The sequence below is a fragment of the Ptychodera flava genome, chromosome 4 (assembly GCF_041260155.1).
Source record: "Ptychodera flava strain L36383 chromosome 4, AS_Pfla_20210202, whole genome shotgun sequence".
Lineage (NCBI taxonomy): Eukaryota > Metazoa > Hemichordata > Enteropneusta > Ptychoderidae > Ptychodera > Ptychodera flava.
The window spans coordinates 21,409,145-21,422,272 of NC_091931.1; the positions used below are offsets into that span (position 1 = coordinate 21,409,145).

Sequence of the window (13,128 nt, forward strand, 5' to 3'; positions counted from 1 at the left end):
ATTGTTTGCAGCTATGATGACGGAGCAAGTGACTCGATCACCCTTAAGGGTAATTTGTGATTATTAGAATTAGTTTTGATTTTAGCTCCAAAGTACAACAGTACTGAGGAAGGTATCAGACTCGGTCCAAGCCCATTTCTGTGTATTAATCTACTTCCATAAACATTTTAGCTGACTTTGATTTGTCAATCTTCTTCTGTCCATAGGTCAAAGTTCATACAGCGTGGCATCACCTTTGTATTGTTCTGCACTGCATATTGCACTTGTAGCATATTGCATGTATCTGAGTATACATGTATATTTATATTGTCACTGAAGGAACTATGCTGTCATTGTTGGTATTTTTATTTACAGGGCCATAATGCAGGATGTATCGCGTGACAACAGAGTGTTGTCATTAGTTGGCCAGACTGGACTGAGGAACTCCCTGATTGGCATGCTAGACCAGTTACAGAGATGTCAGAAGTCCCTGAATGAATTCCTGGAGGTTTGTCAACTTCACTATGAGGATTCACATATGTCAATTCTTTCATTTGTTTATGCATTGGTTACCCTTAATACTGTACATTCCAATTGCCATACAATATTGTGGATACTGTGTTCCACAACATTTCACAGATACTTGTAACACATGATTTTCAGTAATTTCATTCATGTCTCCAATGTAAGGTTGTGAGTATTTGTCAGTGTGATGTATTGGCTGTGAAACCTTCTACAAAGCCAGTATAGATGTGAAAGCAGGCATTATAAAAAGTATAATTCAGGTTCCAGGATATCTTTACTCAGTTGATCGTAAGCGTAAACTTTTAAATGATATGGAAAGGTTATATTTTTAAATGCTCTTCAAAGTTGAACAGGCCTTGATTTTTCATCTCTTATAGGAGAAGCGTTCAGCCTTCCCTCGTTTCTACTTCATCGGTGACGATGACTTGCTGGAGATCCTTGGTCAGGCCACCAACCCAGCGGTGATCCAGACCCATCTCAAGAAACTATTTGCCGGCATCCACAGTGTGGAATTTGACGAAGGCTGTAAGAGAATCATGGCCATGAAGTCCCTGGAAGGAGAAGTTGTTCCTCTCAAGAAACCTGTCACCATCACCCCAGAAGTGGAGGTCAGTTTGTTCATGCTTCCTTTGCTCCAATGTTAGTTGGTTAACAGTCACAACTTGAGAATGTTGTCTGAATTGCTGTTAGCTTTGAGCGAAAATTTGGTTATAAAGAAAAGGTAGTCCAAATCCTTTTACTAAAAATATGTTGTTGAATTCTTATGGTGTGTGAAATTTAAGTTTTTTGTTAGTGTTGTTTATAATAATGTGTGATTTTAAGGATGTTACACAAGTAATAATTCATTTATCAATTAATAATGTCAACTCCCATCATTACAGAGGTACTCAAGTCTGAAAAAATGATTTGCTAAAGTTTGCTGCCAAATCATGTTTGTTTTGAAAAAAGTTCTACTCTGAGCTTGTACTTGTAACTAGTAAACTTGTACTTTGTAACCAGTAACATAATTGTAAATTTTAAGAAGTAACAATGTACATTATAACAATTGCACATTGTTACTTGTAACATTGTTACTTGTAACATTGTACATTAGAATGATTGTACACTGTTAATAGTAACATTGTACATTGTAGCAAGTACATTGTAACTAGCATAATCATAACAAGTAACATTGCACAGAACATTTTAGCTTGTAACATTGTATTCTGTAACTAGTAACATTGTACAATGTAACTAGTAACAATGTACTTTATTACAGTTGTACATTGTATTTAGTAACATTGTAGATTGTAACGTTGTACATTGTAACTAGTAACGTTGTACATTGTAACTAGTAACATTTTACACTGTAACTAGTAACAATGTACTTTATAACAATTGTACATTGTAACAATTGTACATTATAACTAGTATTGTTATAACTAGTACCATTGTACATTGTAACTGGTTACATTGTATACTGTTAGTAGCAGCATTGTACTTTGTAAGTAGTAACTTTGAAACAAGCAACATTTTACATTGTAACTAGTAACACTGTACTTTGTAACTAGTAACACTGTACACTATAATTAGAGACATTGTACATTGAAACTAGCCACATGTATCCGGTAACATGTGTCCACTGTAGCCAGAATGAGCACTTGCAACTTTACAGAATGCAAAGAAAGAAAACAAAATTCATGTGTGTTCATGTGTGAGATCGTGTCTGATTTTAATTTTGTGTTTTCAATATCAGAATTGGCTTAGTCGTCTATCAGATGAAATGAAAGAAACTCTGAAAGCCCTCCTGCTTGAGTATCTGAAGGCTAGCAAAAAAAATAGTGACAGTGGACTTGATCCAAATCAGTTTCCATCTCAGGTAAGCTGATCATTAACCACTGAAATATCTGGGCATGTACGTTCTTGCTTTCAGGTTAATTTATAATATTTTTTATTTCATTTGTACTTCAGATCACTTGTAATACCAAGCCATTTGGATTTTGCAATTGTCAATTCAAATTTTCTGTTGATTTAAAAAAAAATTCCCTTTTGGGATAAGCTCCAGTTCAGTCTGAGATTGCCTTACTAAACTTATTCACGTACACCTTGTTAGGCCTGAAATGGCACAATGCATATGCAGTACCATAATCCAGCTACAGCCTTAGTAGGTCTGTATTTTAAATAGTTTAACCCTTTGAGCGCCAAAGTCTATTTTTGTCCTCTTTAGAAAATAAACCCCAGTCAGTTTTTCTCCTATTTTTGCCAAAATTTTGAGAAAAAACTATAGCAAATGAAATGTGATATCCATTTGGTCCAAAATTATCAAAAAATTACAGAAAAATTCAAAAAAATTGGTAAAATTTTGTACTAAAATTTTAGTGGGAGAAAATTACAGCGCTAAAAGGGTTAAAATGAGCTGAATGCATCATTTCTCTTTGTCATGACAACTTAAAAAAGTCACGTTGTGTTTTATAACATCTTAATTGCTACGTCACATTTGAGTCACAAATAAATGAGCACATCTTCCATTACATTTACGGTGTGATTTTTCTTTCCAGATTCTGTGTCTGGCAGAGCAGATTCAATTCACAGAGGACTGTGAGATTGCCATCAAGGAGGGCAGGCTCCAAGAGTTCCTGATTGAGACGGAATCCAAGCTAGCGACCTACACCAGCACTGACATATCCTCATCTGATGCCAACACACACGTCTTGGAACTCAAGCTCAAGGTTACATTCCTCTTTCTCTGATTCTGCCATTATTCAGATCCTTCCATCACCAAATTTTGCTGCGTGACACACTTTGATAACAATGGGCCCATCTTCATTATGAGTCTAATTTGTTTTTTCTAAGGGGTCTCTAACAACTTTTTTTCATCAACTAGACTCTCTAGCATTACGTTAATATGTGAAACTGTGCATAGAATGCCCAGTATTTTTCAGTCTTGCCTGCTATAATTCTTTTTTTTGGGTTGCATCCGCTCATGCAAATTTCTCAGAGATTTCTTTCAAACTTGTTGGAAGAATTACTATCTATGTCTACATATGCACATCGATTTGTTTTGTGATACAATCCAATGTGACCATCATTTCCATCGATGGTTTTCAAATTTTTGGGGGGTTGCATCCGTTCATGCAAATTTCTCAGAGATTTCTGTCAAACTTGTTGCAAGAATTATAATCTATGTCTGCATATGCACGTCGATTTATTTTGTGATACAATCCAATGTGACCATCATTTCCTTCGATGGTTTTCAAATTCATTAACCAAGTGGGGACTGAGTCATTGACAATGACATGTTTTAATTTTTAATCAAAATCTCTCCAATTATTGGATATGTGGTGGGTACAAACAAGACATTCTACAAAATTCAACTCGGTAAGAGGAGCATTTTAAGTTCAACACTTTATGTCTAATACATGTATCTGCAGGCTTTGATCTTGGACATCATCCATTCCATTGATGTGATTAACAAGTTACTAGAAGAGGGTGTCCGCAATCATCTCGACTGGCAGTGGCAGAAACAGCTACGTTACTATCTACGGCCAGATGGCATTGCGATGATGAGAATGGTGGACTCAGAATTTGAATATACCTATGAATATCAAGGTATGATTTGCATATATCAATGCAAATATGATGGGTTTGATTTGGGAGGAGGAGGGGCAATGCAATAATCAGAATGGTCGACAGTGAATTTTAATATCTTGTGAATATCATGGTATAATGTGCACATCATTGAAATTTTTTTGTAGGTTTGATCAAATCAGACAACCTGTACAGAGATAAAGCATTCTCTTTACAACATTTGACCACACCTTTATTCGCTATTGAGTCTTTACCACATAATTGTATATCAGTTTTCTGTCCCTGTTGGTTTTGTTCTTTAATCAAAACATTTGAATTTCCATATGAACAGGTAATGCTGCTAAGCTAGTACATACTCCACTGACAGACAAATGTTACCTGACCCTGACTCAAGGAATGCACATGGGATTGGGTGGCAACCCCTATGGACCAGCTGGAACTGGGAAAACCGAGTCTGTGAAGGCTTTGGGTGGACTCTTCGGCAGACAGGTCCTTGTATTCAACTGTGATGAGGTGAGTCATACAATGTTCTCTGTCTTTTTGAGTATACTAATAATCTCACAGTATTTCACCTAGACAGGTCAGCAATTTATCTCCATATGTTTCCTTGAACTCTTAATTTTTGAGAGGAACGCTCGCTTTTTCACCCGGAATCCTGTCTCTCATATCAATACACAAGTCATAATTATTCGTCTCACAATTTTCATCGCATTTACTTCCATGCTGCTTTCAAGAGTGCAATCCCTCATGGGTAGTGATATAATTGCAGTAAAATTTTAAATACTGTGAAAAAATGTCTGAATTCACATAATGATATCGCATGTGTAATTTTACGACAGTTTTGTAAAAAAGTTCCTAATATTTATCCAACCATTTTCCTTAAGAATGATTTCTGTAAATTTAAATTAGTCTTTGAAATCATTCAAGTGGAAAGTCTCCATCGGTAAGAATTGCTAACTAAATAACCTTTGATACCTCTTATCTTGTTACAAGATCCTGCATACTGTCTCAATGAATAGGAATAGACCAAGGTAAAGTTGCTAAAAGGGGTAGCCGTCAATTCTGAGACTGATAATTTCCTTGTGTTTGTCCTGTCAGGGTATTGATGTGAAATCCATGGGTCGAATCTTCATCGGTCTAGTCAAGTGTGGTGCCTGGGGATGTTTTGATGAGTTCAACAGACTTGAAGAAGCTGTGCTGTCTGCAGTCTCCATGCAGATCCAGCTGATCCAAGACGCCATCAAAAACAAAAAAGATCATATTGAGCTCCTGGAGAGACAGGTAGATAGCAATTATTGATCAGGAAAGGTTGAATTTTAAAAAATAGATGTAACAAAGATATAGAAAGCATTATATTCTCTGTTACCGCTTCAATTGAGATACCCAGTCAAATATGTGAAAAATACCGATGTTAAAAGACATGTCTTTGTGTCTTCCTGTATGTGCATGCGTTAATCTGTGTCCATTGGTGTGTCATTATCTTTGGTGTACATGTATGTGCATGCATCACTAAATTTGCGTATTCAAGCAAACATATATGACATATCTTCAGAGATGTACTGGCATACTACTACACATAAATGTAGTACTTCCCAGACTATCTGAATAAAATGCTCAAATGCATACACTTCTACACTTGATCCTTCGTTCCCCCACCCCCAAATTTTAGTATGCAGGTCGAACCACACCATAGAATCAATGTGAATGAACCAAGTTTAGGGAGCCGTCATTATTTACGGCCTGGGGGGAGTGTCGGAGGAATTACTTTAGAAACTCCAAAATTTTGAGTAAACCCCCCTGCCAACCATGATGTGTTTTGGTAACCCTACAGAAATTTTGAATGACACCCCCCCCCCCCCCCCAAAAAAAAAAAAAAATAAGGAAAAAAAAATTTGGGAAAGTTAAATATCTATACAGTAAAATGGATTGCTGCTGCAACAGGCCCTGTACAGACCCTGATTAAACCCTGTGGTACAGGTCTGTGTTGGAAAGAGGTTCCATTGCTGTGACAGGGGCTGATGTACAGGTCTGTATCCAGTGCTCTGATGACATGCAGTGTTCTCCATAGGATTTTTTACAAGAATGCGAAGATGTGGTGCAAAAGCACCACAAGCAACCGCGCAAGCAGTTGCGGGGGGCGGTCAGGAGGGGGGTGTCCCCCCTCCTGCTGTTGGAGCTTTTGAAAAATAGAGATTAAAATGGCGTTATTTGGTGGCACTTTGGGAGTACCATTTTCAGATTTTTTTCGTATAAAAAACTCAAAGGAACAGAAATCTGAGACAGTTTCAATGAAAATTACATTTTTTGACCAAAAAATAGCGACAGACATACATTTATTCACATTTATTATTTATTATTATTTTCCTGCAATAAAAGGGTTTGTTGTCAAGGCATTCCACTGGTTTTAAACTTTATAGAATCAGAATTAGCATGCTTTACACATTTTCCCCTATCGGTAACCTATACAATGTAGAATATAGAAAGCAGACGTTTCTCATGAATGATCAGGCAAGTATATCAATCTTTAATCAGGAAATACTGAAAAATGTACTCAGTACTAGCCTCTAACATAAGGCTTGCCACGTCAAATAGCTGATCATTCTCATCTGAAGATCACAATAACGTGAAACACAGTGTAATGAGATTTTAGTTTCTACTTTAAACAACCTGTATTATGATATATATATATATATATATATATATATATATATATGTGTGTGTATATATATATATATATATATATATATATATATATATATATATATATATATATATATATATATATATATATATATATATATATATATATATATAATATGTGTGTGTGTGTGCATATACCGGGTATGAACATACATATCGCAAGCATACATATCGCTGTTCTTTATTATTATTGTTCTATTAATTCATAACTTCACTAAATGCTTCAGTACATATCAACAAAATTGAGTAGCCCCCCCCCCCTTCTTGTTCTCCACTTTTGAGCAACCCCCCTCGTAGGTTTCGATTTTTTAAGTGACCCCCCTCAGATTCCTCCAAACCCCCCCCCAGGCCATAAATAATGACGGCTCCCTTAGGAGGTCTTACATGTAAGGGTCAACCATACTATGTTCACAACACATTATACTTTGATGATAATAACATGACATTTCTTTCCACAGGTTGACCTTGACCCCAACTCCGGCATTTTCATCACCATGAACCCGGCGGGCAAAGGTTATGGAGGTCGTCAGAAGCTGCCGGACAACTTGAAGCAGTTGTTCCGGCCTGTAGCCATGTCAAGACCGGACAACGAACAGATCGCAGAGGTGATCTTGTTCTCAGAGGGTTTCAAAGATGGCAAAAGTTTGGGCCGCAAATTGGTGGCAATATTTAACCTTTCAAAGTGAGTCCAACACAGCTCTCTGTGGAAAAAGAAAAACCTAACCAGAGACCAGAGAAAGAGAAATCCTTCATGTACAAGTTTTTCTAACTTAAGAAAAGTTCAGTTTGAATTTTTTTTGTTCTAGTTACACAACAGATGAGTAAATCTCAAAATTTTAACAAGCATGTGTGCACATTTTATAATCATCCACAATACTGAATAGTCGTAATTTCATTTTGTTAGTATCATGTATTATTTTTGTTTGTATGTTTTTATTGACATAATGCACAAATACGACAAGTATTTCCTGTCTGCATGTTTCGTGTACTCATTAGAAACACCATCAGTTTTGCAATTTTTCATTTTCTCAAGTTGAATTTGTACATGGAGGATTGCTATTTCATGTGTCTTGTGTGTGGTGTAACTCATTAATGCGTGTGTTGTTCTTGCTTTAGAGATGTTTGGAAATTGCTACCTGGGGTTAAAGGTCATATACTGTGTGTATAGGTCTCTAAAGTGGTAACAGTAACAAGTGATATTCATTGTTGTCAATTTTTGTCTGTGTGTCTTTCATCTCTGTAGTTACTTCAGAGGGGCTACCAAGGGTGCCCTCTTAAGTCTTGATTTCATTTTCCTTCTTTGACTTTGGGCATACCTTTGTTCCTTGTTTATTGCAATCAATAAACAGAATGCAGTAAAACATGTCCAGAATGTGCCAAAACTAACTAAGAAGATCAACACATTCGTCCCCATTTCTCTTTATGGAGGCCCAGAAAACAAAAGTAATGGACCAAACCATTACAATTGAAGGGTTAAGCATAGAGAAGAGGCGCTGTAGTCGTTATATTGTAAACCAAATCCATACACTTTGGTACTGGTTGAAATTTTATAGCTGTGTAAAAGAACAAAACACAGATCATTCTGGATTGGTTTTACTGTGCTCTATACAGCAATCGTTTCAGTTGTGTGAGATCAAATAAATCCTAAATGGTAACTACATGTAACTGTGGAGAAGATTTTGGTCAGTATTGACAATTTTTGAGAATTTCTTTGATATAGAGAATTGCTAACGCCACAGCAACATTATGACTGGGGTCTGCGTGCTCTGAAGACTGTATTGAGGGGATCTGGAAATCTCTTGCAAATGGCCAAGAAAAATTCAAAAGGTGAGAAATGAAATTCAAACGTTGATCTGGGTAGCCACGTTGGATGTCAAAGGTCACCTTTGTATGAGTTATCGTTGTAGGTAAATCCAGAGGTTTGTGTAAGATAACAAAGGTGCATGACTAGCAAATTATATGGCAAAACCACACTGTGTTGATCCTGGTCAGAGGAACATCAAATAATGAATGAATATGCCGACCATGTACTAAATATGATATCTTAACTGTTAAGAGAATTTGCCCATGGTGGAGATAATGACATGTTAATTCTATACTTACATGTAACTGTCGGTTGATAATGATATACAACGTACTGTATAACTTTAGATTTGTATGTATTGTGTTAAGTATAGGCAAATAACTATTATTGCAACATTATTTTTGTGATTGGTTGTTCCAGACAAGATCGATGAGAGTAAATTGGTTGTTCAAGCAATGCGTGTCAACACCCTGTCCAAACTGACATTCTCTGATGGTAAGCGATTCGATGCCTTGGTGAGCGACGTCTTCCCTGGTGTGGAACTGAAAGACATAGAGTATGAAACCCTAGCCGTTGCTTTGAGAGAGGTGTGCAAAGAACAGCACCTGGTTGTGGCTGAACCCCAGGTAGGTTTGGTCACCTGATAGTCAATTTCAAACAATTTTCTTAGCCCAACATTTCTGATGTTATAATACATTGATCTTCATATTTACTACATACATCAATTTTCTCTACAGTTCACATGCCTATGGAAATGTTTTCTATTCACCTGTTTCTAGAGTTACATAAAGTTCTACACATAAATCTGCTTTTATCTGCTTCATCTGAGAGCTGCTTTGATCAATCTAGTAGTTTGAATTGTTCCATAAGTTATGTTTTTTATGTTTTTCAGTTATTATTCTATTTGCAGGTGTCTGCTGCTACTGCAAATAAATGAATAAGTAAATAAATGAATAAATAAATAAATAAAAAAATAGATAAATTAATAAGTAAATTAATGAGATTAATTTATGCACTAATCCTGTCTTCCAACAGTTATGCATACAGCGAAAAATTTTTTCAAAGATTGTTTGCTTTCATGACTCGCAACACTAAACTTCCTTTTACTTTGACAGATCAAGAAAGCCCTTGAGTTGTATGAGCAGCTGAGACAGCGTATGGGGGTGGTCATCGTTGGTCCCAGTGGATCTGGTAAATCAACCCTGTGGCAGATACTGAGAGTAGCTCTGGGTAAAGTGGGACAAGTCGTGAAGCAGTATACTATGAACCCCAAGGCAATGCCTAGAACGCAGGTATGTATGCAAACTTGGTTTCTTCCAGAAAAATATTTCTAAATCTAGAACTGTAAGAATCATGCTAGTAAGTTTTAATTTTACTGACCTATTCTTTCGAACCTAATTATCTATCTTTTAGTTTCAATTTTGACCAAGTGACTGATTACTCTGGGCAAATTTGTTTCCTTGAATGAACTCACACTTCTGCTTTGAATCATCCTGGGAATCATCGTGTTTCAATTCTCTGTAAAATTTGTGAAAAAAATAAATGACTGCCAGGTAGTTCTTGTACAGTATTAGTAATTTTCCATGGAACCAACTGTTACTACAATATTTAACTGTGAGTTTCAGAAGATAAAAGGCATGCCGTCAGAGGAACCGTTTAACCTAAGTATTTGTCCTGTATTCTTGTGAAATTCACAGCTGCTTGGTCAGATAGACATGGACACCAGAGAGTGGTCTGATGGTGTGCTAACAAACAGTGCTAGACAGGTTGTCAGAGAACCACAAGGTAAATTTTCATATTAATGTCATATTGTACATTGAAATGCAGGCGCATCTGCTTCATTTTAGACCGATAAGAAGTAGATATCTTCAAATGGAGATATACCGGTAGTACTGAGGTAGTCTCTTGCATACAGATTTGGTCACACTTATTTTCAGTGTCTAAATATTCATTTATTTTCACTCAGGGCCATTAACAGTGCCCTACGAGGACTTCATTGAGCATCTTACATTCCACAAGTATGTAGTACAGTTCTCGGCCAATGAATATTCTGCCTCTAAATCAATCATCATCATTCAATCTGCATACTAAATCAGCGTTTATTAATACGCTTTTATAAATGAATACATATGCATAAGATATCCGTATGTAAACACAGTATGTGAATATGTATGAATTCACAATGACAAAATCACTCTAACTTCTTATTTTTTATTCTCTGATAACAGAAATCCAATCCTGGATAATCTGTGATGGTGACATAGATCCAGAATGGATTGAATCTCTCAACTCTGTATTGGATGATAACAGATTACTCACCATGCCCTCTGGTGAGCGTATCCAGTTTGGTCCCAACGTCAACTTTGTCTTTGAAACCCATGATCTGAGCTGTGCTTCACCGGCCACCATATCTAGAATGGGTATGATATTCCTCAGGTAGGTCAAGATTTCAAAAAATTTAATCTAGGCTTTTGCAACATTTGCTAGAACAGGTCCCTGTTCTATCTGTTGTATTTATGTCAGGCCCTTCGCACTAGATCAGTTTCTGAAGATAATTTCAAAGCTGTGACCTTAAATACTCATGCACAAATCTCAAAGCCGTGACCTTTACATGTAATACTCATGCAAATCAACAATAACAACAAGAGAGGGTTGTATAAAAACACAGAGAATCGCATATAAAAAAAACATGAGCTATGAAAATGTATTGCGTTGAGTTGAAAGTTTAACCCTAGTGATTCTTGCCTTTCTTCAAGTGTGAAAAATAAATAAAATAAGTCCAACTCAAAGCTCTCTCTTGATGTGACATAAAGTTATGAAATTCATCTGGATGCATCAAATATAAACGGACATATTAAGAAATAAGGACAGGAAAAAACCTGCTGTCTCCCCCACAAAACTGTTGGCCACTTTTTTATCATAGTTTTTTTTTTGGAATGATGTAAACTTCTTTCTGGTTGACATACGGTGTCTTCATAACACTGTTGGTTTCATTATCAGTGATGAAGACACAGATGTGAAAGCCTTGGTGACATCATGGCTGACAAAACAACCCGAGGAGTCCCAGAACAGACTGTCTGGCTGGATTGAGGACTATTTCTACAAAGGCTTGGAGTGGGTGATGAAACAGAACGACATGATGGTGGATACCAGCCTGGTTGGCGTGGTCATGAACGGACTGTCTCACCTCCATGGATGTTCCAACAAGGCACAGTTTGTGGTGGCACTGATCAGAGGACTGGGTGGCAACCTGAATGAGAACAGCAGGGAGGCCTTCGCCAAAGAGGTAGGGACAGTCAAAGAAATCAAATACATCATATACAGTGATTACTCTTGAAAGTAAGAAGTTGCCTTGCATTCTCAGAATACCAATACAGAAATCAATTTTGTATGTATTAAAAAGATAATATTTTATGTTATTGTCATTATATATAGCGCATGATCTTGAAGCCAATGAAGAGACTGCATTTACAGTGAATTATTTCATAGACACATTTTACATTCATCTAATATTGATTATATATCATGTCTAAGGCAACGTTGTATTTTGAGTGATTTCTGTCATTTATATCCATTAATTATAATGGCAAATTTAGAATGGTTTAAAATCAAGTGTGTAAGTATAGCACTCTTTCAGGTTTAATGATAAGATTCTACTGTATGTTAAGTAGTCTTTCAGTTGCAATGATATGAAACTTCAGTGTCTTAAAGGGACAAAGTCAGGCACTTTTCATGAACTTTGAGTAGTGCAAGATATTACTTAATATTGTTTGATATGTTGAAAGACACTGATTAAATGGGTGACCATGAATATATTTGACCCCAGTTTTAGACAAATTCAATGAAACCATGGCGAAAATGAATTAATGGTCATGACCATTAATTCATTTTTGCGATGGTTTCATGTATTGTGTCTAAAACCTGGGTTGAATATATTCATGCTCACCCATTCATTCAGTATCTTTCAACATGTCAAACAATATAAGTAGTATCTCATATCAAACAAAATTCATGAAAAATGGCCGACTTTTCCCTTTAAGTAATGTTTTGGGTGTAATGATAAGATTCTACAGTGTGTTACAATAAGTAGTTTTTCAAGTGTAATGATAAGATTGTAAAGTATGATAATCACTTGTTGGCGAGAATATGATATTTTTATCTGAAAGACTTTCATTGAAAGTTGATCTGTTTAAACTTTACAGGTTTTCCATTGGTCACATGAAATGCCACCAGACCAAAGACATCCCCTTGACACCTACTTTGATGAAAGCTCAGGGCGTCTGATGTCCTATCAGTTGGAGATAGCAGATAATCTGACAGCAGATGACTTCATGAACAACGGATCACTACCAGTGATCAGGACTACGGATGTACAGCGATGTCTGGACTACCTGAAGCCATGGTTACAGGCAGAACATAAGCAGCCATTCATACTGGTTGGACCTGATGGCTGTGGAAAGGGGTGAGGATTGTCAAATTCTTTGAATTTGTTAAAGTTGTATGCGCCTTAAAAGTGAAAGACTTACTTTTTTCTCAAACTTTCCTCTAGGAAA

At 36.4% G+C, this 13,128-nt stretch overlaps 1 protein-coding gene across 2 annotated transcripts in view; it reads left to right on the top strand.

Annotated features, from left to right (window-relative positions):
• Positions 1 to 13,128, top strand: part of LOC139131168 (cytoplasmic dynein 2 heavy chain 1-like) — a 70,152-nt gene that overhangs the window by 25,408 nt on the left and 31,616 nt on the right. For both annotated transcript variants that reach the window (XM_070697136.1, XM_070697137.1), the window contains exons 25-39: positions 355 to 487; positions 882 to 1,112; positions 2,240 to 2,362; positions 3,042 to 3,212; positions 3,915 to 4,092; positions 4,403 to 4,584; positions 5,170 to 5,352; positions 7,230 to 7,453; positions 8,492 to 8,598; positions 8,996 to 9,201; positions 9,691 to 9,867; positions 10,273 to 10,360; positions 10,804 to 11,011; positions 11,576 to 11,861; positions 12,778 to 13,037. In XM_070697136.1, coding sequence (XP_070553237.1) covers positions 355 to 487; positions 882 to 1,112; positions 2,240 to 2,362; positions 3,042 to 3,212; positions 3,915 to 4,092; positions 4,403 to 4,584; positions 5,170 to 5,352; positions 7,230 to 7,453; positions 8,492 to 8,598; positions 8,996 to 9,201; positions 9,691 to 9,867; positions 10,273 to 10,360; positions 10,804 to 11,011; positions 11,576 to 11,861; positions 12,778 to 13,037 — 2,757 coding nt within the window. The remainder of the gene's footprint in view (positions 1 to 354; positions 488 to 881; positions 1,113 to 2,239; positions 2,363 to 3,041; positions 3,213 to 3,914; positions 4,093 to 4,402; positions 4,585 to 5,169; positions 5,353 to 7,229; positions 7,454 to 8,491; positions 8,599 to 8,995; positions 9,202 to 9,690; positions 9,868 to 10,272; positions 10,361 to 10,803; positions 11,012 to 11,575; positions 11,862 to 12,777; positions 13,038 to 13,128) is intronic.